Source organism: Amblyomma maculatum, chromosome 2, assembly GCF_055883805.1.
Source record: "Amblyomma maculatum isolate TAMU_Amacu chromosome 2, ASM5588380v1, whole genome shotgun sequence".
NCBI lineage: Eukaryota > Metazoa > Arthropoda > Arachnida > Ixodida > Ixodidae > Amblyomma > Amblyomma maculatum.
In genome coordinates, this window is record NC_139345.1 from 19,871,148 (window position 1) to 19,899,087 (window position 27,940).

Here is a 27,940-nt window from a genome sequence, read left to right on the forward strand (position 1 = left end):
ACTTCTCGTCTGCGCCATAATAAATGTTTACCTCTATTTTCATAGTAGTGTGCGCTTACGGAAAATATGTTTTAAAGAAATTAGCATAAATTGTACAAAAAAGAGAATTCATTCAACTCTATGGTACAGTGACACTTTCTTGCTCTCTATTCTACTCACCATGAGCTTTCATCGCTAAACTCCAAAAGACACACAACGAAGAAAGGATGCAAAATCTTCGAAAACTCATGAAATATCAGTCTTTATTCACATTTCACGGTCAATCAATGCTAAAAGATTTGGGCAAATATTCCACACGTTACTTGCTACAAACGAACACACTCAATAAATATCGTCATTCAAAGACCTTAAGTCTCAAATATCACAAAAAATGTTGGTGATCTTGGGAAGCCACAATTTTTTTTCATTATCTTCTGTACGAAAATCACAGCTCGATAGTATCCTGCGAGTCGACGGAGTTGATGTTTAAAGACGTAGCTAACGAATACATAATACAACTACAAGAAGTTCGGGGTATTGAACTAAAGTTCAATTTCTTAAAAACAATTTTTCTAACTCCGCCAAAGAGGAACGGGCGCAAAAGGCATGCGGTAGTAGCGCTTTCTTGCTTTCATTGGTCGTTGAAGAGGCTGAAAAATGATTGGCTCGCGTATTGTCCGCTGAAGAGGAAGTCTGCCATCCCGCGCTTGACTACGTGCGGTCCTGCGTGCTGCGCCCAGTCGCACTCTTCAGACAGTCGACGACAGTCCTTGCATGCAGATTTTGACTAGCATTGGTGGCGGTCTCCGAGGGGATTGCCTGCGACGTAGCTGTATTCATACGTATCCTGGAGGGAGGAAAATGAGGTAAAAGGCAGAGCGCATCAGTTTAGGGCTAGAGGCATTTTTGCACGATTGCCAGGGCTACTGACTGAAATTGATGCTACTTTAAAAGTAGGGCTGTCCACTTTTTAGATGCCAGTTACTAACGTATATTTTCAGTGTAATTTCAGGCCAACTTTAGAGATGCTGACGCACTTCTGTAGGACATCAGGATAGCGCGAAGGACTGCTACTTTTTCATGCCTTGAAAACGATCATTTTTTTTTTAATTTCTTTTCACATCGTCCAGTGTTTTCTTGTAGCTTTTTCCACCAGCACACGGCCATTGACCAGGAAGTGTTCGGTTTGCCTTCCTGTTCATTATTACTTCCTTCTTTTTATTTTCACCGGCAAGACATTGTGCAGCAGAGACAGCGGCTAATACATTTTGATTTTACAAGAGCAATAAAATTTTCTCCCCGGCTTCACATCTTTTGTAGTCGTTGAGAGAACTGCATGCCGTTCCGATGCGTTGCCTTGTTTTTTTTTTTTTTTTTTTTTTTCCGGAGATAAATTATGTATAACGGCACGCTGCCATAAATGCCCGAAGTGACAACAGACACCGCAAAGAAGAGAGAGCGCTCCTATGTACGGCTCATAGCAGCTGACTGGCGGCTCTATAGTTTTCCTTTCAGAGAGGTAGAAAAAGCCCGTTGTCAGTGAAAGCCTGTTGCTCACCATTCCACCCATGCGAAGTGGGAGGTGCTTGGCGTCGATGTACTGCTGGATGCCACTCTTGTTCACTGGCTTCAGTCTCTCAGCACCAAAAGGAAGTATACTCGTGATCATTTTCAGTATGGCTGTGCAGAGAACATCGTTGGTAAGTGGACGCAAATCTGGTTACGAAACGCTCGCGTATACCGTGCTACAGGCCGCCGACCTTTCAGTCCCGACATGCAATTAACGAGAAACGGCTGTTTATTGGGGCCCCAAACCTCGACGGGGGATGTAGCTGTGTAATTCGTGCTATATGGTTTGCTTTGGTATGTAAACAAGCTAGGATATCTGCACAATTCAGAATTACAAGCAGTCCTTCCATTTGAAACAATACGACTGCAATCACACAGAAAAAAAGCATCAATATGCTTACACCCCTAAGCCAGCTTTTTTCAATAAGAAAGGTAAGAAATAAGAAGCAAGACGAAAATTAAAAATGGCCTTAAAGGAACGTTTTAGGGTATTGCCATGTTTATCGATATTTCTGACGCGCTAATATAAAGTAACGGTTGTTAGCATATTCAGTATCTTTGAGGGAACCCTTGCCCTGATCATTGCAAGTTAACGAAAAAAAGAATAGATAAATAAAAGAATTCACGTTTAAAATTGATCACCTAATCTGTAACTACGACTGTTCGGTGAACAAAAAAAATGTAGGTATGGGTAAAGGGACAATCCTCTAGCATTTTGTGATGGTTGAATGTAACTGCTTTTCTATCAAAGTGCACTTAGGCCGAGACCGTTAAGAAACTCATTTCTGTAAGAGTTTATTATAATTACTTGGATTCTGGTTTACACTATATGTGCAAAGAATAGATTCAAACCATTTTACAACAGCGAAACTACAACGTGAAATCTAAGGTAGAGTAACAATACTATTTACAATATGGCTAACGTTACATAAACACTATATTGATCCGTCACACCTTTCGGCACACTGCAAATACAACAGCATACAGATAACACATTATGTTGGTGTGATATTGTAATAAAATAAATTAGCAAAAGCATGCTCTCAGAATCAAGGTAGAGAAAGAACTTACCGTTAAATATCCAGGGCATGTTGTATATAAGTGCGTTTCCTTAAAAAGAAAGAGGAAGAAAAATATATTTAAATATCGATGCTGTATACATGACGGATTGCTCGGTTAATTTCGACTGCAACTCTTCCGCTTCTCTGCGGTTCTTTTCAGAAACGAACGTTTGGATAATTTGTATCATGCCGTCGTTTGAGCTCTGTGGAGTAAATGATGTCCGCATATATCCTCAATGCGCACATGCTTTGTCCGTCGGCGGTAATTTAGGTGAAGAGTATACACACATAATGAAAGGCATATTTTGAGCCAGATGAAATTAAGCCGCCAGATTTCTTTTTTTCCGCGTTAACAGTAAATGCCGCATTGACGCAGAAGAAAAAGAAAATGGAGAGAAAGAGTGCATACCGGCACGAACAAATGAGATGAGGCCGACGGAAACAAAAAGAAACACGGGAGGATAGAGGGAGATGAAACAGATCAAATCGACAGTGAGAATGGATAGGGGAGACAATGCATGCAATGGCGTATATACATGGCAAATTCACGCGCAAGTTCGTATCAAAAGCTTTTGATGATGTGCGCGCGCATTTTGTGACAAGGATGCAGAAAATGCAACCTTGAAAGAAATGCTGTTATGCCTATTTTTTCTTTCCATTTGTTCGCTCGCACTTCATTCTCTAGCAATGATACTTGCCAGCGTCAGACAAGCACAAGCACAAAAACGTTTTAGTCAATTGCTCTAAATGAAGTATGAAGAGAACAAAAACGTGAGGATTTCCCATAGCACGCGACCCCAATGGTCCGAACGTGTTACACAAGAGCCTTCGTTTGCGGCATCTAGCCTCATAAGGGCAGTGTTCTTTTGTTATATGAAAATCAGCTTCTCAGTATTTTTGACACTTCCTGAGGTGTAACGACTCTCCAGAAAAAAAAAAAAACCCGATATTTGGCGGGTATGAAAACGTTAGTCGATTTGCCTTATGAAGTTCCCCGAGCACGTAGAATCGCCTTCTGTGTGTGTGTTTTTTTTTTTTTTAGTTTGAGTCTTCCGCCCAACTTTTCGCGTACTCGCCTTGCTCTGCTCACGTGCCTCTTAGTTTTGTTGCTAAAACTCGTTCTTTCTCTCAGCACGCGGAAACTCTTCAACATTCAGTCCAGAATTGTTACTGAGATGATGATTACTGCTTCTCCTCCCTTAGCAACAGCCTCTTGACTTTAGTACAGAACTATAGATTCGAGAGGAAAACCACCCTGCGGGTGGAAGTTGGACACGCCTGCTAGTTAGTGGAACGTGCGAAATGGGAAGTTGTGATAAAATATGCGTTCTAGGAGTTGTGTTCCAGATTTTTGCTCCAGGAGTTTTGCATCAGCACTGAAGATCACATTAGTAATAATGAAGAACACCCACATATTCCTAAGCGCTAACTATATATTCGGTCACCCTGCGTATGAGCAAGAACTTTCGTCCTCCCTCCGCAGCCCACAAAAAAAAAAAAAAAAGAAAAGAAAAAGGAAAGATGCCAGCGGTCGTCTTCGCATAGACCAGCACATGACCTCAAAGCCTCTAGCCGACGTCCTCCCTAACTGCTTTCGCTCCATTCCCAAACGACGCATTCCTTCCGAGTCGGATCGGAAACACAAAAACTTACTGAACAAAAACAAAAAATCATTTTCGCTGGATATGCCTCACATTAAAACAGAAGCTTGGGCATGTTGGTAATTCATTGTGTCTGCACAATTGTGTTGTCTTCGTTCGTCCCTGTCGTGTTTTTCGCGCTGTTCTACACAATATGCCTCACACTTTACTACAATACACAGTCACTTAGTGAACCAATAGATTGCTCTATTAGCCAGTCGAGTTTGGAAGGAGGAGGAAAGGTGGATGAAAATGAGGAAGGTATCCTTGCTACAATAGAAGCTCTTGCGTGGGAGTTGCCGAAACAAGAGGAGCCTGTGGAAGGCGTGGTAATCTGTCGCTGATAGCAAGTGTAATTTATCGGAAATTACTTTCTGCTGCCCTTGCACGCAAAGTTTCGCGGCTTAGTCTGCTAATTCTACACCGAGCGCGTGGATAGTTCGTGTCGATATCTGCTTACTATTAGCGATAATACCAACAGGAACTGTACCTGCTCTCATGAATAAGTGTTTTAATGCACACAACCTTTTTTTCTGTTTTTGCTGATAAGGCAGGAAGTGTAAGACCTCCCACACTACTACTACCGACGACATGAATGGAGTCTCGCTTGCTTTGTGGCGGAAAGTATTCCTTCTCTTTAATGTTCACGTCGAAACACTGCAGTTCATTCGTTTAGCTGACCACGAGGATATTATGCATTGCAAGCAGAATACACGTGTTCTATTGTGAAGAGGCACGAACGCTTTAAAACAAAGCTCAGCTTGAATCAAAGATACTTACCAAGTCCTATGGGGTACTTCGCTATGAAGACGTCTACTAAAAACTTCAGGAGCTCTACGTCCTATAGAAAAAAGCAAAGCAAAACTTTTGGTGACGCATTGAATGTACAAAAGATACTGCATTAAAGCAGCGATGAGTGTCGGCATGCAGTTCCCAGACAAAAATCGGGCGCATGGTAAAATCAGCCATCGAAGTAGAGGGCTCTATATTGTCCTCTGACTGTGGGAATGCATTGCTGCTTGTATTAGAAAAAAAAAACATTACCGCTTAAACTTCGTCGCTGAATGATGTATTTGCAACTCCAAACTATTTTATATTTGCAGAGCGTAATCATCCAGCGAGGTTTAGACAATATTGAGGAATTGTGTTTTCATGCTCAGCATGAGCACTGAAGACCCAAGCCCATTGCTCACAACGGTCAGTTTTCAATACCCGAAAAATAAACTATTTCAATCGATTACGTAGCCTTGATACCAGCGGAATTTTCCGTGAGTACGTGCAAGTGTGTGTGAGAGTGAGCGAGTGATAGTGAGAATGAGAGAGTGAGTGAAAATGAGAGAGAGTGAGGAAGTGAGTGAGAGAGAGAGAGAGAGAGAGTGAGAGCGTGTTTGTGAGATAGTAAGTGTGAGAGTGAGTGAGAGCGTGTTTGTGAGACAATGTGAGAGTGAGTGAGTGAGTGTGTGAGAGTGAGTGACTGAGTGTGTGAGAGTGAGTGACTGAGAGTGTGAGAGTGAGTGACTGAGAGTGTGAGAGAGTGTGGGAGTGAGTGAGTGAGTGCGTGCGCGTGTGCGCGTGCTTTTTTGTGCCTGCATCAAAACGCGAAATGACTTGTCGAACTATATCGTTTCATGGAGGGACAATATCTTATAGCGCAGGTTCCCAGCTAGGTTTACCCACCAATACTTCCACGGTCCACAACGCGTATTCGTTGAAACTATCAGCTTGCTTCTGTATTTCATAAAAGTTGCAGCGAGTAGGGTGACAAATATTTGCTTCGATTGTAGCTATGGCATGCTTCGCTTCTCCCCTCTCCCCCTCCCTTTTCTTTACGTAGAGCGCTTTGTAGTATAGATACCCTAACGTTAAAGCAGAAACGTGGGCTTTCAGTGCCGTTTAATCCTTCCCTTGTCACTATCACTAGCACAGTATGCTGCTAGTGATAGTGATTATTGTCATATATCAGCGTGCAGCCGTTAAAGATTGTATGCCCAGCCCTGTTCTCTCTCTGACTTTCACATTCGTGCCTTGTGCTACGCAGGATCTGTGGTACCGAGCAAGATTCAAGCAAAAATTAGCTGAAGACTTCTTGGGGTTGTGCAGACAGCTGTGGAATAACTGGAAATCGCGAACGATACTTACAACGTTAGCGACGCCCACGTCGCTACAGTCCAATAGAAGAGTGACCTTCTTTGCTCCGCATTTGTTGAAAAGTGTCTCCACGAAGAAGAGGAAAATCTTCTGCACGGAATCTCGTGGCACCACTCCCTTGGCATAATTTTTCATTTGGACGACCACTGAAAGCGACAAACAAGCGAATTGCTCCAGGTACTTGTCTTCAAAAAAAGAAAGAAAAACATATGGTAGTGGATTAGGCATGGTTTGACCCTAATAGTTATAGGAACGAAAGTTCTGTTTAGCATGGTTTTGCATTGTTTAACAAGCATGTAGATGGTTTGATAGTTTGAACTAAGGAAACGTAACAGTGCCTTTTCATTTCGCGATTTTTTATACTTTTTTTACAGTTGGTTTTTGGGTGGACTTGCACTGCATTAGGTCAATGCTCTACTGTTCTTCTGCGATTAAAAAAACAATTGAAGTTTATTTTGGCGGAAAGGAAAGCGCAGTGTCTGTATTCACTCACAGCCATTCAGGCCCAGCCCAAGGGCGTTAGGAGCCAGCCCAAGAGCGTTCGGAGCCAGCCCAAGAGCGTTCGGAGCCAGCCCAAGAGCGTTCGGAGCCAGCCCAAGAGCGTTCGGAGCCAGCCCAAGAGCGTTCGGAGCCAGCCCAAGAGCGTTCGGAGCCAGCCCAAGGGCGTTCGGAGCCAGCCCCAAGAGCGTTCGGAGCCAGCCCCAAGAGCGTTCGGAGCCAGCCCCAAGAGCGTTCGGAGCCAGCCCCAAGAGCGTTCGGAGCCAGCCCCAAGAGCGTTCGGAGCCAGCCCCAAGAGCGTTCGGAGCCAGCCCAAGAGCGTTCGGAGCCAGCCCCAAGAGCGTTCGGAGCCAGCCCAAGAGCGTTCGGAGCCAGCCCAAGAGCGTTCGGAGCCAGCCCAAGAGCGTTCGGAGCCAGCCCAAGAGCGTTCGGAGCCAGCCCAAGGGCGTTCGGAGCCAGCCCAAGGGCGTTCGGACCCAGCCCAAGGGCGTTCGGACCCAGCCCAAGGGCGTTCGGACCCAGCCCAAGGGCGTTCGGACCCAGCCCAAGGGCGTTCGGACCCAGCCCAAGGGCGTTCGGACCCAGCCCAAGGGCGTTCGGACCCAGCCCAAGGGCGTTCGGACCCAGCCCAAGGGCGTTCGGACCCAGCCCAAGAGCATTCGGACCCAGCCCAAGAGCATTCGGACCCAGCCCGAGGGCATCCGGACCCAGCGAGGCGAAACCTGAAGTTGCACCTCGAGTAACAGAGTTAACGAGTTAAATGTTTTTCCTGAACAATGCGCTCATTGCGAAGTGACTAAGCGGAAAAATGGATACCCATAGAAGTAAAGGTTTATAAACGTGCCGTTGTCTCTGATTGCACCAGCGTTTTAGCAAAGGGTCTTGGATAAATGTTTATTACTAACCCCTACTTTACACTGTAGTTTTGATTCCCACTCGAAAAAAAATATTGCTATATTTTTATGACATTTTTCTTCTTTATTTCTCTTGACCGCGGCCCTAAGAAAAGAAAACTCTCGTATTGAAAATATGATATGAAGTTGGTTCATAAAGATGTAACTATCTCAAATAGCCACTTTTAACCAGTTCATCTTATTGAACATCTCCCGAAATCGAGAATTTGATGGAATCTCGTTTCATTTAAGAAGAGCACTTGTGTTGCTCTTGCGAACACCGCCTGAACGCATAGGTCGTCAAGTTGGCCAGCAGCGCATTTACGCTGTGAATGTTCGATTGTTTACGTCCTATGAGACACTGCGGAAACTGTCGCCAAAAGGGTCCTTTAGTCAGCAGCTGTCAGAAAGTGCATGCTTACGATAATTGTACAAGTCTTCAGCTCCCGTTGTACCTTCTCGGAACACACCTCCTTGTAACGGCGAGACGTATTTGAACGGGCACTGAGGTCTCGATCTGGATGTCTGTTGCGTCTCATTCAGACTGCAGCGCCTCAAAATGAGCTTTTGAAAAGCGGATGCAAACATTTATCATGCCACACCGCAGAAAAACGCTTTTTGAGCCCCCAACACAGAAACGACCAAAGCGGCTTCCGGTAGCATGTGTTCATAGCATTGAAGGCTCAAATCACAAAATAAGACACTATCGTCAACTCAGTTTTATTACCTGCGTCGCACGTTCTGCCACTCTGCGCGTAAAGGGATACCTCGCAAGGTATTTGGAATTTCCGCAGCTTATATTCCTCGGAAGACGCTAATAAATTCAGCGCATTTTGCAAATGTGAACAAAAGTTTAAGGAGTGTTGCTCGTATCAGCACCCTGACACATTTATGCTCGCGTGAACTATTAAAAAGAATTGTCTGAGTACTGCATACATACAAGAGCTCCCTTTAAAGGTACATGCCACTATGAGAAGCGGCTCGGCTCGCCTCTTCTCGAAGCAAATCAGAGATGGTTTGGCTTGTATGTTTGTGTTTAACGTTCTAAAGTGACTAGGGCTATGAGAAACGCCATCGTGGGAGATTCCGGAAATTGCGACCAGCTGCGATTCTTTAACGTGCACTGACCGTCGCGCAATACACGGGCGCCGTGCTTTCCGCCTCCATCAGAAAGCGGCCGCCGGGGCCGCAATTTTACAGAGGTGTTCTTGCGTAAGTCAGTTCGTGAATGGCCACTGCCATTTCGGTGAATACCAGCAGTTTATCGCTTATATACGTTACATGCTATTTCTCAGCAATTACTTAAAACGCGAGTCTCATCAAGTTTGATGTACGCAAGCGCAAGCTGAATGATAACGTGCGCTGCAGTCACTACCATTTGGTGCAAAGATAATTCACTGTAGACGAACAGCCTCTCGTTAAGGTAAGGATGGGCTGAATCGTCAAGCCTAATACAAAATAGGGATAACTTACTTTTGACATTGACTATGCGAGGTTGTGGCGAAAAAAAAAATAGGTACGCCATTTACAGGACGTGAACGCGCCGAAAAGAGCAGAATTTAGAGAGCAGCCTTTACTTGAAATTCATTATCGTATTGACTGTACGCTATTCTCGTTAGGTTCGCCTTTACGTTGAAGCCATTTATGCCTAAGCAGCCTGAACACCAGAAACGTATGCAGCAGCTTGGTATGCGTACCAACCAGAGTGTTTGGCGCAAGCCCAATATAAGGAAAGCTTTTTTTTTTTTGCTCGCTGAATTGCCAGCACTTGTTTGTGCATACGCGATGTATAAAACAAAAATTGTTTAGTAGTCAAACGGCATCATTTATTCCCGAAAAACTTTTGTCGATGAAGTTCAGAAATAGCCTGGAAGATCAAGTTTATCGACTCGTGTGCTTCGAAGTGGATAGAAAGGAGGTGTGTTCTTCCCTTGATATCCTGATGGAAGCTTAGGGGTTGCAGCGCCTTCTTTGAAAGGATGCAACGCACGCCTAAGGAGCATATTACACTCTGTTCTTATTCCGGGTGCAGCGTTATACAGCAGTCGGTACAAGCGTTCGAGTTTACTGATGCTGTGATAGGGGCACTCGCATACGCTATGAACATTAAAATAAAGCAAAATGAACCAGGAGAAGAGGTGTAAGCAAGAACAATTGAACTCACAGACATGGCTTCCTGATTTGTCCCTTCCGTATGGGTAGATGATGCACCGCTCCAACACTGCCTTTGGTAGAGTTTCTTCGCTAAGATCTGTGCTTAGAGGCAATGAATGCGGGTACGTCAAGGAGATGAAAGCAACATAAGCAGTTGCAGATTGTACAGACGCGCATGCATGCACTCAGAGAAATAGGGAGGCAGGGGTGCTGAGGTGAGAGCTAGAAGACTCCGAAATATTTTTTTAATGCAGTTCTTTAGCGCCCAATAAAATTCTCCCCGTGTTTCTTTGCTTAAGTTTCCGCTGCCGACGTTAGATAATTTGGATGGCTTAATTGCCACGTCCAGCGTATAAGCTTAGAAGCGTCGTGCTTTCGTGCGTCTCCGCATGTTATTCAGTGCCATTTGTTCTTCTCTTGAGGCTACTCATACGATATTTTGCCGGGTATATTTGGACTCGGTTTGAGTAATTACTTGCTCCGTTGTAATTGATGCTTTTTGTAATTCACCAGTAGTTTGTGGTGAACCATTGTAAGCTACACCACCCACTTTGACATTACGTTATTGATGTATGTGCTTAGCAACTGCTTCTGCACAGTTTATTTTATACCTTCCTTGCAAAATTTCCGGGGCACTTCATTTACCGAAAAGAAAGAAGGAAAACATTAGGGGTACACTTAAGCTCCGCCTTGAGGGTATAATGCAATAGCGGAAGCAGGTTTTCCGCAGAAAGGAAGCAGGTTTTTCGCTCTTGAGCAGTCAGCCGAGAGCTATTCCGGAACTGGGATGGTGGCAACGTAACAAGTTGCCTGAGCAGTATCTCACCTTTAAGATTCATGGCGCGCCTCCAGCGCAGCATGTCTAACATGAACTTCTTCGCACCGGCCATGTTCATGCGCATCTGACACACGATCATGCGGCAGTAGTCGTCGTCTTCCACCACCCGCCGCAGGTCTTCTGCGTAGCACAGTTCTGCGGGAGGAGGTTCGGGAAAGAGGTGGCGAAGAGAACATAGATAAATTGCTTATAGCGGGCGCCTTTTGTATCTGTCTGAACGTTTATGACTAAGCCATATCGCCAAGAAATTTTTCTTCTCGAACGTCGCTGAAACCTCTAAGCAAGTACGCGGACCTGCTTTTGAGAGAATCGTCCTGGCAACGTACAATTTTCGCCTAAATAGGAACGAACAATTAAATATTGAGAGGTGTCTGAATTTCGTCATGGTGAGTGGACGTCAGTAACCGGATATTTCATAAAAGTGATAATGCACGATGGAAACGCTAGAGAAGTCGTCAGTCTGTAAGCGCTCTTTGTCATGATTCGAATAATTCTGGCTTGGGACACTTAATTCTTTTGAATAGAGAGCAAACGGCGACAAATAAATGCTGAATTCTTATTACTCTCTCCAGTGATTTCAGACTTATTTTCTGTTTCCAGAAAGTAAGCCTTTAATTTTGAGGCAATCGTGGAATATTGTAAGACAATGTTATGTACACGCTGACGTGAATTGTCAAAGCTTTCGATGAAACGTTTGCTTTTAATATTTTCCCACGCACCAACACAGTAGTTAAAACTGATATAAAAATCCAATGTGTTTCGTAAGCTTAAGCTAACTATGTAATTAACTTTGGAGTTGTTTTGTTATGGAATTCAATTTTACGACGGAGAGAGTTCATTGCAAGGTTTAAGACTAGGTAGAGGCCTTGTGCTGATTTTGATACTGTATGCCTACAAGATATTGTGCGAAGTACCCCTGTGAAACACATTATAACGGGAAATTTCAATGCACATCATCCTGCTTGAGGAGCCCTCAGACCGACAGCAAGAGGTCGGCAGCTATTTGACTTCGCTGTGTCCAACAATTTAACATTTTTAAACAATGGCCAAGCAACTTACTACCAAGGAGCGATTGTTCCAGTGCGCTTGACGTCTCTATGATCTCTGCTGAGTTGTAAGCTTCAACAACCTGGTCGGTAGATATTGAGACTCACGGCAGCGATCACCTACCTACATACATTGAGGTTGGTGGCTTTTCTCTCGCCTCCCAGCGGCATGAAGTTCGTTATACGAATTGTGAAGCTATTGCTGACACCGTGGAGTATCTGGATCTGTCAAATCTAAAGAATGAATCCTTCATTGCTGCAGTAGCACGTGCTCAAACCTTGAGCACTAAAGTCCTGCACCTGTCAAATGTGTACTAAGCTGCTGACGCTGAATACGAAAAACTTCGAACAATACGCCGTAGATCAGAAAGACGAGCGCGCAGGAAACTTTCAAGAGATGACATCCGGATTTCTAGAAGAGCGTAAAAACATGTTCAGCGTCATTTGGACAAGCTGGCAAAAAGGGAGTGGAGACCTTTCCGTGCAAAATTAAATCTTAGAAAGCCTCTCTCTAAAATATGGAGTATTGTACGGAGCCTAACAAACCAGCCTTCACAACTACATCCTTTTGAGTGTGTGGCTGTAAATGCCAATACTTCGTGTCTTCATGAAGCAGAGGCTTTTTGTTCAAATATCTTGCTTCCTTAGCAGCTCACTGCAAAATTTGCTCCCCACCGTTGCCTCGTCACCCAACCCTTCTTTCCTAGACGAATGGTTTACTGTGGAAGAACTTCAAGCCACGCTAGCAGTTACCAGCAAAAGATCTTGCCCGGGACCTGACCGTGTTAGATACATTTCGCCGTCATGTCTAGAAAGAACAGCCAAAACTCAGCTGCTTACCGTCTGTAACAACTCTTGGATAGCCGACAGCCTTGTACAGAGCTGGAAAACTGCGCGCGTAATACAATTCCTTAAATCTGGCAAGCCATCAATTGACCTAAACGCTTATCGTTCTACCGCACTGTTCACCTGTGTTGGAAAATTGATCGAAAAAATGGTGCATTCACGCCTTACCTGAGACATGACAGACAGGCAAATTTACTCCTCATCAATGGCAGGCTTCCGAGAAGGCCGCAGCACCATTGATAACGTTATTGCTCTTGCCGACTGTGTCAGGCGCAGCAAAGCTGAGCGGTCTATAACCATCGCTGTCTTCCTTGGCGTTAAAGGAGCTTTTGACAATATCACCAACGAGGCGATTCATTCAGCCTTACGTTCGCTTGGTATTGGTGGACGAATCTATAACTGGCTGACTATCTTCGGGATAGGACAATTTACATGTCAACGGATCAAGGTGATACATCCCTACATCATGTGTCTCGTGGCGTTCCTGAGGGAGGGATTTTAAGTGCAACTCTCTTCAATATCTCTCTTCTTGGTTTAGACAGTTTCTTGCTACCAACTGTTGAAGTGTGTGTCTCCTCTCTGATTAGGTTATTTGTAAATGACATATATCGTAATGATACTAATGACACTGAAGAGCATTCCCTAAAAACTGATCTTGATACGGACCCTGCCTGGGGTTCCTCCTGGCTGATGTATCTAAACTCATCTAAAACAACTAATGTTTACCGATCATTACGCGCGAATTCCTACAGCCTACTTCCTAATAACGTTAGCTTCATAGAGTTCATATTCAATCTGACTTGGCATGACATTACCATATAACCATCATCTCAGCATCAGCTATAAGCGCACACCCGGTCTTCTTACACGTAATCTCAAGTACGCACCCTCACAATAAAAACAAACAAATACAAAACATTTGCTTATGTTACACTTATCCGCCCTAAAATTGAATACGCTTTGGTCATTGGGTCCCAGAACGAGCATACCTCGTAAACAACATGAATCCCTGCAAGGCCGTGCGGTTCGCTTCATCTTTTCTGATTACTCGCGCTTCAGCAGTGTCAAAGCATTAAAAAAAGCATGCGGAGTTGGAACCGCTGTCATATCAACGCTATTTTGTTCCCTCCCTGCTAACGTTCTTTTTGTTTTTTATTTTTGCCGCTCCATGCAGTCTTCCCGAGTCGTGATCACAATAAGAAAGTAAAACGCATAATTTGCCAGCCATATCTTTACGCAAAATTGTTCCTTCCGCGCACAATAATAGACTGAAATAACGTGCCATCACACACCGCTACTGAAGATTACTTACAATCATTATAAAGTCATTTGCAACAAATCTCTGTAATAGCTTATTTAATATTACCTGTTGTAATGCGTTATGCATTTTTTTGCCATATTTTTTTATCAAGTACGCTGTGTGAATTTTTTGTTGTTTTTATAATGTTTCCCACCCATTATGTAACACCCCTTCCTGGGGCCTTTAAGGAAATAAAATGAAATGAAATGAAATAAAGTATTATTTATATATTTCTGTTGCACGAGTTCGTGTACCCCCCACCATGTAATACCCTCACTAATGCGTTTTTACTGGTACTGGAAATAAATAAATACTTTGGGGATCTCTGTCTGCCTTTCACTGAGGCCGTTTGATTACTCGCTGAAAAGCACGCGCCCTGTCATTATAAACCTAGTAATGTGCAGCGAAGCCAGACGCGCAGCATGCAAGGAAATGCCGTGCGGGAGGAAAAACCTGTGATTTAAATTTAGCGGCGTGTGTCCCTGAGAGAGAGAGAGCGAGAGAGAGAGAGAAAGAGAGAGAGAGTCGCGAAATACCTGTTGGAAAGCTACCGCCAGTATTTGGCTGGCGAGCGATTCAACACTGACCGACTCAAATGACGTCAGCGGGCGGGTGGGCTGGCCACTCGTCGGCCGGTGTTGCGAGAGGAACCGGCTCCCCCTGCTTACCTGGTAGCGTTTTCCTCGTGAACAAGGTCGGCACGGGTTCGAAGGTGAAGGGGGAATCGTAGACGCTTCGCAAGGGGAAAACGTGCGGCTTTGAATGACGTGGCTTAAGTTTTGTTCTTCTGCTTCAGGTTTTCGTAATATGCGCTCACGTAGGTCATATTGTGCAGGTGCGCGTAATGCGGGATACGCCGAGAGCAGAACTATGGATGCAATCATTTGAGAACAAAAATAAAGTCATTACGGCATTTCATTCGGCCTGTGGCATGTTTTCATTAGTCGCAGTGCTCGTTTCATATGAAGATCTAGTGCCACGTTCCCTAAACTCACCATAATACGTCCAGGAAAATGTGTGTGCGGAGTTTTGCAACTGGTCCGATTGGTTATATGCTTCATGCAAATGTAACTTCGGTGGGATGCGCGCGCCGTCAGCGGGCACGTCTGTGTCCCGATTGGGATGGCTGATCCGAAGGTATACGTTTAACCAAATGTTTTAAAAGCGTTTTTATGATTTTACACTGCACTTATAATGTTGTCCCTGCGTGGAGAAAAGCCGAGTATACCTTACAACAGATTGCGAAAGTATGAAGGGTCATTTCAATCGCGATGTATTGTTAAAAAAACGCAATAAGTGCGCTTGGTAGTCACCTCTGTTCACCAGCACCGGTCGGGAGCGTGACCCACACAAACAAATAATTCATTTTTTCTTGATTCTCCGTATACTCCTCTGCGCAGCCATTCGTTCGCAGTTGGCATGTGCTTAGAAGACCATGGCAAAGATGCAATTGAATTTTGAAGTTACCTTCTTATAACGGCGTGTCGGGAAGCGACATATCCTCAAGAGAGGCTTTATCAGCCGGTGTAGTCCCGAAAGCACAGGCTTTTCTTGGAGTGCAACATACTCTAACGTGCTCTACACTAGGTCAACAAGTAGTGAAGTCGTTGAAACTAGACAGCCTATAATGCTGCATATGAAAAGAGACACTCAACTGGCCTGACAGGCGAACAAAACCAAACTGGTAACCTGCTCAGTAGCCGTCACGAGTAAGTTCTTTTCCTCTTAATTTTCATCACAGAGGCGTTTCTTGTTGTTTCTTGCTATATTAAATTAAGTGCATACGGCGCATTTGCTGTTATATGTGCTGTTAGGACTGAAACAACTCAGCTGCATAGTATAATAATATGTTAGTTTTTTTCACCGCATGTCATTTCTCATTGGCCTATTGTGGCAGACGGTACCGTTAGCCGACTCCCATATTGAGTCGCAAGTTCTCTTATGTTGTGAAGATGACTTGATTCGAAAAGAACGCCTTTAGCCAAGTTTTAGTTTGGAAAACTCGTCAGGCCACCGGCCGGTCGAAACCCCGTTGCGTTTAGAGATGTGGGGGATCGCGCGCAGACGGCGGAAGAGGCCGGGGTATCGCCTGTGGCGTCGTGTGCAATGGCGCACAGTTTTGTTTTGTTCGTTCGTAATTCCGTTTGAGAGCTGCTTTTAGCATTATAGGCTGTCCAGTTTCAACGACCGTACAATTGAGCCAGTTCAGCGCATGTGACAGTATGTTTATACTCCAGAAGAAGCTTGTGCGATTCGGAAAAGCACCATCTGTCGGAGCACCTGTTAGGAGTATGTCCGGCTTCACGACGCGCACTTATCGCGTCGTTTTAAAAGTGTAGCTTTAAAATGTTGTTACATATTTTGTCGGAATGTTCTGTAAAGCGCACGAAGCCTGTAAATGGACGGTTAGGTACACGATTAAGCAATAAAACGAAAAAAATTCAGAAAATTTTGTTGCATGCGCATCTTCATACGAGTCGCGCTCCCAGGATGACAATCGCAGGGTGACTCTCAGGCGCACGTGTCGCGATGTTTTAAAAATGCATCACGTTCGAAATGAGATTTTATATTTTTGGAATCTGTTCTATAAGATGTATTCAGCTTTTCTTCACGATAGGACGACATCGTAAGTGCACTATGAAATATTAAACATGCTTTTAACATTTCGTGTACATGTATTGGTATGGGTGTCGCCCACTTGGGAGGGGGAGGTGGTCACCGGTGGCGCTGAAAGCAGCACCCACGGTAGTTTGCACAGATCGTAGGTAGCAAATAATTTGTTCGACGCATTTTTCTGTTTTTAAATGCATCCTGTGCACTTTCATTCACTGCTGCACAATATGCGTTGCGGCATATACAGACCACCTTCGCTGCCTGTGAAACGACACAAAAGATATTTAACCACAGTTCCGGTTGCCTATGCATGCATATTTAAGTGTTGTTTGACGTAAAGCAGAATTAATTGGCTCAAATGTGCACCTTTTGAGCTAAGTATGAGTGCTTGATTGTTTTCTTGATCTTATTTATACTTCTTGGTTTCGTACGGATATTCAATTATATACCCAGACAGACCCATTTAGTGGCCAAAGATAGAAGCACCTCTAAGAAAGAAAAGCCTCGTTAGTCGTACGCTGTTACCATCGTTGCTTAGTGCACGCCCACGGTATGGATGGCTAAAGAGAGAGTGAAGATATGACCTTGCGACTGGGAGTCATTTTAAGAAAGGCGACGGAGAATTACCCAGTCGTTACACACAGCGTTCAAGCGTCTCGAGGAGATGGAGTTTTGAGGCTGCATGGCACTCCATATGTGGCTGCTGCAGAGAGATAAGCGAGAAGCTGTCGCTCGGTGCTTTGAGTATAAAACTTATTAGCTGCTCCAAGCTATGGCTGAGAGCACGTTGACTGCCGCCCTCGAGGACATCACATAGCGCTGTCAGATGCGAGGCTAGGCGACTGCCTACGCGATGCGCAAAATTTCGGACGGTGGAAGCTTTTCTTCATTTGTCTCTTTTGTCTCTATTAGTTTGTGTGACTTTTAGTTTATCCACATCGTTGGCTCAAGTACGTGCTTTCGGTCGATTTCCATTCCGCGATGTTGCTTGTGCAGCGTTTTCGCATACAATGACAATAATTCTTGCTATAATTTTGGCTTGTAGCTTTTTATGGCATGTTCCTCTCGTAATGATGGGCCTTGTTTTCGTGTATGTCTTCTGTAGTAGTGTTCGACATGGATCAGTTTTCTCGGTCCGTTGGTGCGCATCAGTTGTATTTCCAAGAATGTTTTTTTTTTCGCTTGCTTCATGGGGCGGAGAGGCAAGGAAACAGCAACGAATGAATAGGCATCATCGACGTGCGTGTGCAGTAGACGTTGAGTCGATGCAGGGGCACTAGTTCTGCCCGTGAAGCCTCTGAGTCTGTCCACGCTTGCCTAAGCAAGTGAGGCTTATGTTTGCCGAGCCTCGCATCGATTCTATGTAGATTCGCGGTGGGCAAATCATCGGTGACTTCGTGGTTCCTGCTACCTAGTTGACGCTTTTCTACAGTTGTGGGAGCAGCAGGATACGATGCGCAAGCCTGTGTCGATGACTACATTGACATTCCTGGAAGGCTGGGTCCCGCACTAAATATTCGTACACAAGTATGAGTCTTAAGCAACAGCGACTGCAACGTGGCGAAAACTTAATCACAGCTCTTCTACCAAAAAAGAGTACATGTAGAAGAAGCTCGAAATCATTTTGCACAGCACCCTTCCAGAATTCCAATTTATGGCGACGCTTATCACCTGCTCCGCTTTATTAAGAAGTGCATTTTTGCTGTCAACAAACTCAATGCACTTTGTCAAATGCATTCGTGATGTAGAACTGTGTTTAAACATATATAGCCCAATGTTTTGCTATATGTCCTGTAAAGGGAAATCCAGAGTATCCCAGGTTATTTCTTGCCACGTTTTATTCGAGCCTACCAATTGTCTGTGGTGTTCAACATTTTGCCATCTGATACTGAGAGCTTTAGGTCAAACTGATCATGAGTGATTTAAAAGTTAGTCCGATATTATGGTTGCCAATAAAAGCAAGAAGGCAACGGACACGGTTGACGGAATTTCTCCGCCTTCAGTAATCGTGTTCAGTGGGGCAAATCGAGAAGACGATTAGAAAGTACAACGCAATAGCAACTGATAAAACAGGTCTGTTGTCATATAGCACAGCAGCTTACATCGCCTTGACACGTTCAGGCGGCACGCATGTTGAAAAGGCAGGATACTGTTGTAATGAGAGAATTCACAAAATCCGCAAGAAAATGTTTAGTTACATGCCACCTGCAGTTAGATATGCAACTATATTTCTCTTTTCGACCAATATACTATTGTTGGCAGGCAGGGAGGACATATCACGAGTAGAAATATTGAGAACTAATTGAGACAGCTTTAGCACACCAGTTCTGCCCCTGTCCTTCTATAAATTAGCTTTCTTATCTTACGCGCATATCTTGGACTTATGCTGTCCTCTAGATTTGGGTCATATTTTTTGTTTTACTGCCTTTATACTTCACCCCCTTATCAGCATGAAATGTGCTGCATAAATACTAACAGCCTCCCCCTATAACAAAGTTACTAGAATAGTGTTGTATGCCGGGGTACTTTATGCCTTATTCGTTCTTTTGTCACGCATGCGCATCCTGAGATGAGATGCCATTTATATGGTTCGGTTATCGCGAAATCTATCAAATAATTGCAGAGAACGAGCCATTTCGTGGGTTGCCGAGAGAAATATATTAGAGCAAGAACATATGAGCTCTGAGAAGATATTTTATTGGCAATCAGTCAGTACTTGGCGAAGAAATTAGAAGTGAGAACTACAGGGATAGAAAGAGACGAAGCAATATTTTTTAATGTGTATTTTATAAAATACAGCTCTGCCAAAACACCAAACCAAAAGAAAAGGTAATGTGAATGCGAGAACTACTATTGAATCGATAAAATGTTTCAATCTATAACAGCCCAAGCTAAGCATTCTTTCCTGTGAACTACTTTTCCGGATATGTGACAAAATATCCAGCGCCAGTTCTGCAAAGCCGACTGTGGAATTTCAGCGACTAACTTCCCAAGATTACATGACCCAGCTAAATTTACTTTCCCTGATGCTGGATTATCAGCCAGAGTAATCTCAACTTTTGCTCAGTTCGTGCTAAACAGCCGGAAAGCAATCCTTCTTACTCTCTTGACATTCAAGATTCTGTCAAAATTAACATTTAATGCAAGCGGCATCTATATATCTTTGAAACTAACGTTATTTATTGAAATTGACATCAGCAAAAAAAAAAAAAAAACTCAAAAACACTGAAGAAATAACTAGGACCATTCTCTCGAATACTTTTAGTTACTTTTCATCTGAGGTGGTGCCAATGGAATGCAAATTTGGTGAAATAATTTTAGTTCATAAAAGAGGTTCTCGCGTGACACTGAGGTTTCATGATCTACTCATTTTTAATATGAACCAGGCCATCTTTCACGCGTCATGAAATAGTTTCGCTGAATCAAACAACTATAGTAACCATGGGCCTGTTGAAAATATATCTTGCAAATACAACTAGCGTTTTTACTTAACGATATGAACGCTGAGTTAGAGTTTGTCATGTCAGTAACTCGTGATTTTGACTTTGAAAAATCCTTTCTCAAGATCCCACATAAGTCTCTCTTGTTAAAACGTTGGTGCATAAATTTTAATACTTTGTTTTCTAATTGGTTACTGGCGGGCCATCGTTCTACCATCGCATCCCGTAATACTTCTGGTATACTCCCTATTGGCCACCTCCTTTGTTTACTAGCCTATAGAGACGATCTCTCCCATCATGTATTTAGGAATATGATTGCGTTCCTTGAACGTGACTTACACGGCATGAAAAAATTGTCTCAACATATTGCCGCGAACTGTTTAAATCTTTACTTGTTCCTGTTCGACAGCCGATGGTGCAGCCTTATCCTTCTTATTCTGACGCGCTTATCAATTTTGTATCCCGTGTTTGTTCACGCTCGTTGTCGCGATACGACGCGTTATCATTTTCTTTGTCGCGAACGATGCGCCGAGATCTGTCTCCAAGATTCCGATAACTTGCGTACGTTTCTACAATGTTCCATGTTGTGCTAGTAGCAGTTTGCGACGTTATCTAGATTGTTCTGAGCAGCCTTTAAATTGAGCGTTGACGAGTGCGACGGGTATTCTCTGTTCGACGATCGACGAGCACGTTTGTTGCTATCGCTGCTGCCGAGTTGCTTAGTTGTTTTGCGGGCGGAAGTCAGTCCAATAAAAAGTTTCTTCAGTGAAATCAGCGACTCTTAATTTGTGCCATCGACCTTGTCGCCACCACGTGAAAATAATAATAATGTCATTAAGCAGTATCAAATTTCATTACTGTTCACTCCAACTGCTTGATACCGAGCTTTGTTCTCAGTAACACAGTAATGTTCCCTGTAGCTTTATAAATACATAAACATTATGTCAGCTGACGCTCCTCCGTGGTCACTTCACAGAACCAAGTCAACGTTTCTTGAACATCACTTTTAATTGTGAGGAAACTGTAATATTGTAAGGTACTGCTGCAAACTTGTTTACGGGAATGGTCCAACCTTTCCCTGCTGGCAACGTCATGCTTATAAAGTTGGTCATGTGCTTTCACCAAATAGTTGTGATAATCCTAGGAAACCCGTGGAGCGCATTAAAAAAACAATTGCAAAATATATCGGGTGCCGAGTCGAGATATGCGGGTATATAGGAGGTGATGGTACAATCTTACGACATACAAAAATTGCTCTCATAAAGTACTTCCCATTGAAGAATGCCGTTCATAATTTATGGGTAGGGAAAAAAAACTAATGATGCTAACCATGGTCTAATTTTTCTCGGATAACACAAAACTATGTTTCTGTTTTTCCCTTCTGTAAAAATTATAGTTGATAAATTTCTGGTATGTCCCACAGTAGGATTGCATGCACAGTTTGAGACCCTCAGTGGGCTTATATACCTCTCATATGATCACATAAATCCCGAGCTACGCTGATTCATTTTTTTTGCTTTCCCAATTTGTATGTATGCTATTCTCGACGAAAATTCACAGGACGATTGGACTGCATATTTCTGAATTGTGTAAAGGCGTTTGAAGCTTTGAATCATAGACTGCTTGTGTTTAAACTCTCTGCCATACACAAATAATAATTTTATAGTCTGGTTGCAATGCTTGTTTACTATTTGCTCTCAATATGTAACGCTTAATGAATACATGATTTGCCCTTAAATAAAGTAACTCCAGACATCCCCAAGGTTTCGTACTGGTCCCTATTTTCTTTTTAATATACATCAGGGATTTGGTGTTTATTTGTACTTATCTAGCATGCACATATAGTATATGCAGATGACTATTTTATTTCGCGAAATACCGAAGACGACACTGTCGGCGATATAATCTGTACAATATCACTTTTTGATGCACCACCGCCACATTGAAATGGCAAATGCAATGAAACCTTCAGAAATTGGTTTAATCATAGTTTTCAACAGAAAATAATGCTCACCCTGCGTACAATTCGCACAGTATTCCAATTGAATGCGTAACATCATGGCAGTAATAGTGCGTGCACACATCCTCATCACTAACCTGGAAACCGCACATTGGACTAATTTTTAGTATTACTAACCGCAAATGAAGATATTTACGTCAGTTTCAGAAAAAGCCCTATGTATTTAATTTTAATACTTTATAATGCACTTATTCTTCTTAAACTAGAAGGTGTCACCCCAATTTGGTATCCTTTGCGCTGCATTATAGCTTGAGCAGAATAATGCAGTCCGCTTTGTATTCTTAATTTTAACATTATTGCGAGTGTTACCGCAAAAAAAAAAAAAAAAAATCAATACCGTACCGTCTCTAGCCCTATATAGAAAATTTTCCGCTTCCGATTTTTCAATACAAGTTTCTATCACTAGTCACTACGCACACGTCTTATCACTACAATCACATATCGCTCTTTTCGTGTCGATCATCCACACAAGCTTATAATTATTTTCGCCATCGAACAAGTTTTTAAATTCTTTTACTGCTCGCACGTAGGAAGATTGGAAAAATCTTCTTTCAGCCTTAGACTGTATAGATGAATTTGCAGTTTATCGTCAGTGTACGGTGAGGCTTATTTTATGCGATACTTGATGTTAATTATTGCTCTGCATTTTTTTCGTTTCTTTAGTGCCGTTTATTCACTTTTTTTGCATTTATTTTGTGCGTTTATGTGTTTGTGCATGATGTTCCCATCTTGAATTTTGTATTCGTTGAATAACTAACTACATAAGTTTCCGCTTCTTATTTTTATTTTATTTATTTCCTCCCTCGTCTCTGTAAGGCATCGATGGTACGAGGAAAAATAAATTATTGTCGATCTTGTTTTTTTCGAATTGTAGGAATGCTTTTATAAAAATTACGCGTTTATTATTACACCACTCAAATTTAATTTTGATAGGGACACCATCGAATTTTATAAGTCAAAAATCGGAAATTGCACGCAGAATGACTCGATAGAAGCAGAATGACTCGATAGAAGCGGAATGACATCGCTTACGATACGTTTTTATCATTGGTTTTGTAGAAAAGTGGGTTAAACATTGGTAGCGGTAACGTCATTAAAAAAGTTCAAATGTGATATGTATCGTTACCGCAGTTCTTTCGACGCATAAGAGAACTTGCTTTACAACTGCAAATTTTTCTTTAGATTTATGAACCTTAATGACTCAAAGTGACTAAGGCGAAGTAGAAGGGTGCGAATCATTTCGAGTCACTGTGTTCCTTCACTGACATATCGCGCAGTACATGGGCGCATAGTGTTTCGACTCCATTGAAACGCGGCCGCCGCAGCTGGTATTGAAATCGCTTCCTCAGGATTGGTAGTCGAGTACCCTAAACACTCAGCTACCGCTGCAGGAAAAAAAAAAGAGCTCTAATAAATGTTTTGAGGCAGCTGATCGATGGAAAAGGCTATTAATAAGCATTATTTTGAATTCATATTTTCCCGCCCAAATTATCCGCTTCGAAATGTGAAACCGCTCTTGATAAACTCGCAGTACGCCAACCAAGCCTATTAGCGAAATATACATGTACGCTGAGTGGTTTCTTTTATGGTTCGGTAGTAACCAGCATGTATGGTACACTGTTGCACAATTTTCCTTTTGATATCACTTGAAGCTAGTGACAGAAATGTGTCCCGTTATTATATGAAGCGGTTAAAACCAGGCAAAAATAGCCAGACTTTTTTGCCCCGTTCCAATCGATAATATTGATAACCTTTGGCATTGTTCTTGCACTAGTAATTTAAAATAGCCACATGTTCCAGACGCGCATATACACCTTTTCATCTTCATTTATGTGCGATTTTGCCTATGTGTGCGTGTTTGTTTGTTTGTTTGCGTGCGTGCGTGCATGCAAATTGCAAAAGAAGAGATTGATGTACCGCAAGAAAGCCGTGCGCCGCTCCAACGATGCTCATTTTAAGACTGCTAGTGGGTACGCCGTTCATCCCTGAACCTGTTCCCCTTTATGCGGAACCCCTGACAAGATGCCCCAGCCGCGGTGAGGCAGTGGTTAGGGCACTCGACTGCTGTGCCCAGGGATGCGATATCGAATCCCGGCCGCAACGGACACTTTTAGATGCAGGCGAGAAGCAAGGCGGCCGTGTGCTGTGCGATGTTAGTGCACGTTAAAGAACCCAGGTGGTCGAAATTTCCGAAACTCTCCACCTCTCATAGATTTAGTCGTTTTGGGACGTTGTACCTCATAAACTAAGCTGACCAGATGCATTCGAGGAATTGTATTCGCGAACATTTCGCTACTACAACTTTTAGTATGCGTCCATGTGCTTCGGAATTGAGGTTCCTGTGTATATCCAGTCTTCATTGTAAAAGTTTACTCAGCGTCCTGTGTACTATAGCGGGAGCCTAAAGAGAAGTACGTGGTCGACTAAAAACTGCCGAATAAATTTCGAGGCCACTTTAATGAAACATCAGCTTATGTTAAGGCTTATGTTATATATCTGGCATTTTCTAGGCACGACATATTTATGTGGACATATTAAGTGTAGGACGCAACAGCGTTAATCGCGTTAATGCGGCTGCCCTTGCAGACCATCGTTCGTGCACGTTCACTTTTGTTACTCGCTTAATCATTAAGTCCTTCAATTGTATTATCTAACACGTACTCATTAGCATATAGCCATAAACTACAACACTGTGCGAAAGATATAGCGCCCCGCTTTAATAAAGGCGTACTAAAGTGCCTGCCTGCTATAAGTAGCGTGTGTGACTCCGGATCGAAGGGCACCGGAAGGTTCAATTACTATCTCACCTTTCAACCTCACAGGAGCTGCCCGACTTGGTGCCATGCAGCTCGGCTAAGCCATACGGTCGCGTAACGTCATGCCCCCGCGGATCAATATGTGCCCAGCTATGTCACCTAGCGATTATCACCTGTCAAATTTATGTTCTTCATTTTTCTCTCACAATGCCGACGCCAACGCCAGATTTATTTTTTTTTTTTTGGCAACGGGACATTTTAACACTATCGCGTTAGAGTAACATTCGAGAGCCAGCGACGCGAAATACTGACTTTGGTAAGAAAGTTGCCACTTGCCTATGGACTATAGTCAAGGACCCCTGATTCTGCCTCTGAAAGCAATAAATAAATTGTGAAGAAAGAGCATATAAATCAGGAAACATTTTTTTTTATTAATTTAATCATTACTTTCTCCTTTATATCACTTATAAAAAAAAGAAATACAAAGGAAGGGGTATGAACTGAAATAAAAACTTTTTTTTTGTTTTTTTTCTGTATCAGACGAACGAATATCTAAATGACGCGATGTTAGAAGCCGCGCGCAGGTCGTTAAAAAAAATGTTTGCATCAACTGCAGTCTATCACGATCCCAGAAAAATGGTAGGAAAAGGGGTCAGGCAGATGGATTCCTGGCTCAGACGAAGACAGCTTCCATCGGCGAAACGTTTGTTTCGGCTCCCCCCTCAACTCTTTTCCATCCTGTTTGCTGTTGTCACCAAAACGTTGGCTTTCTTTAGAATTCGCCTTGTCATATCTTACTTTGTTTCCCGCTTTTTCTTCATCCGCAGACAACTGCAAGGCTGCTTGCAGCTGTTTTACCTTGGGTTGCTTCACACTAAATCAGTTGGAAGTTACCGCTTTTGATGCATATGTAGTCAGTCCTTTCGATGTGATGCCCCTTTTGCGCTACTACATAGCGATAAAATGTGCCGACCGGGAAAATAATCGGTACGAAATGCTTCCACAGACAACATCGACGAACCATAAAACGATGCACGCAAATTGGGCACACTACACGGCATACTACATGCAACCACTACCATTCACAGGGCAAGTCGTTAAAAAAGCTTGATTTTTTTTTTTTCACGTGCAATGCAAGGACAGCTTGACCTGCCGCAGTGGTTCATCGGCTTCGGCCGCGGATTCCAACGAGACGGGTTTGACATCAGCCGCGGCGACCGCATTTTCCCTCCGCAAGATATAAACAAGACCCGTGTCCTGTGCCATGTCGAAGCACGTTCTGGTGCCCAACGTAGTCTAACTAATCCCGAGCCCTTCAAGGCGGCATCTTTTTTAGAACACTCAATTCAGGAAGTTAAATCTCACCGTTTGCATTTTGCAAAGTAAGTACTTACTCAAGAGATGGTAGGTATCAGTAACGAGTTCAGGCTAGCATTAAGATTCAGCTGAAGCAGAAAATTGTTCCGTGTGTTTTTCGTAGGGTCTGTGTTATAAATATGTATGAGTGTCATTAGGCAAATGTTTGCAAATACAAAGGCATAGCATAGCAGAGTAGCACTTGCGTGATGAGTAAGGAAGGTTACTGGCATTGTACATTGCCTACACAGCAGCAATTTATAACAAAATACGCATTACAAAGCAGCCAACGTTTAGGTTTCTGGGCATTTCTTTCTCTTTTTTTTTTTTCTCATGCTGTCGAACTACTACGGGCGATCCTGTCAGGACGTGCTTACCGTGCCTTTCGGTCCATTGTTCCAAGCACTGGCGCAGTTCCTTGATGTGCTTCTCGGTGATCTGGTCCCAGTACAGTCTGTCGCCGAAATCGTCGTTGTCCAGCAAATACGGCATGTCTGTTCCAAAAGTATTTTCTCGAGGAGCGCTGGCGAACGAGAAGCAATCAAGACAAGGACTACGCTCTGACTGAAGTCTCGTGCCTTTTAATGTCCACCCATGCGTCAGCAACCGTACGAAACAAAAACACACCCTGATCGACTAAGCTGCGCACGTGCGTGTTTTCGTCTTTCCTGAAGCCGTGCGCGTGCGCCACCTCGCACACGGTTCGCCCTTGCGAGAGTTTCCTCGGCTCCGCTTATTATCGCCGATTCCCCTCGCGTTGTTTGTTAGCGGCCTTGAACGTTCTTTCTCGCTTACTATAGCGTGTACTTTGGCTAATGAACGCACAGAGAGCTTCCAACTGCTCACCGTGGCAAGAAAAACCATGCATGGGACGTATACATAAACAAAACCGTCGCCAAGATTTATCATACCTCAATAGAGCATTGCAAACAAACATAAGCTTGAATTCTGCAGCGCACGTGGCGGCTTGAGTGCCGCTGAAGCCGCTCAAACGAGATGAGGCCGATGACTCTTCAGCGAAGTTTGTGCGTCGTCCTTGATTTATTAAAGCAGTGATCCGTAAAACGAAGGTCTTGTGTCTTGTACGTGATGGGACACCAGAATTCGAGAAAAACCTTTAGTTGTTGCAACAGAAAAAACGTCTGTGTTCAGTTCATAGGTACGTGAAAGTGTACAAAGAGTCACGAAGGCAGACACTAAAAAGTGACTCCAGGCTTACTGCCAAAGAAAAAAAAAAAACAAAAAACGAATGCATTTCATCCGCCTTCTCGATTTAAAGCGTCTTGTATACAAATAGTTTCAATATGAAAGCTACTTTGTCATAATTCGACACAGTTTCAATTTCGATAAATAGCCTTTCTATCCATGATTATTATCTATGACACATCGTGAACTTCACGGATGTAGGAGAGCATGTTTCATTCTTTTCTTCAAATAAAGATTAATCTCTGATTCCCTCCGTTAAACTAAACGTGACGTAGGTACGCTGACCCAGTCACCTTAGTTTTTGTATCTTCGTTAATCTGCGTTAGTGTGCTTTCGGGATAAACTGGAGTTAAATCTACGGTGACTGTTTGTATTTATGCAAATTAGTTACGAAAGTATGTGCCCTTTGGCTCTGCATAAGTGGTAATGAGCAGCACGATAAGAAACTCTCGTATTTATTGGCAATAATTTTTATTCGCAAAAAATACTTCTGTATTTATTACGAATAAAAATTATTACCTTTCCCCTACAAGACGAAAGGGAAAGGTTTCTTATCTCTGGTCTAATTGGCTTACGG

General features: G+C 43.2%; 1 protein-coding gene across 1 annotated transcript; it reads right to left on the reverse strand.

Annotated features, from left to right (window-relative positions):
- Positions 1 to 234: 234 nt before the first annotated feature.
- Positions 235 to 26,798, reverse strand: LOC146198106 (motile sperm domain-containing protein 2-like). Its single transcript, XM_084592568.1, has 8 exons — positions 26,535 to 26,798; positions 10,769 to 10,915; positions 9,953 to 10,039; positions 6,389 to 6,543; positions 5,030 to 5,090; positions 2,620 to 2,658; positions 1,538 to 1,659; positions 235 to 826 (listed from the first exon to the last, which is right to left on the reverse strand). The coding sequence occupies exons 1-8, from the start codon at positions 26,647 to 26,649 to the stop codon at positions 767 to 769; spliced, it is 786 nt and encodes a 261-aa protein (XP_084448694.1). The 5' UTR covers positions 26,650 to 26,798; the 3' UTR covers positions 235 to 766.
- Between the last annotated feature and the right edge of the window lie 1,142 nt (positions 26,799 to 27,940).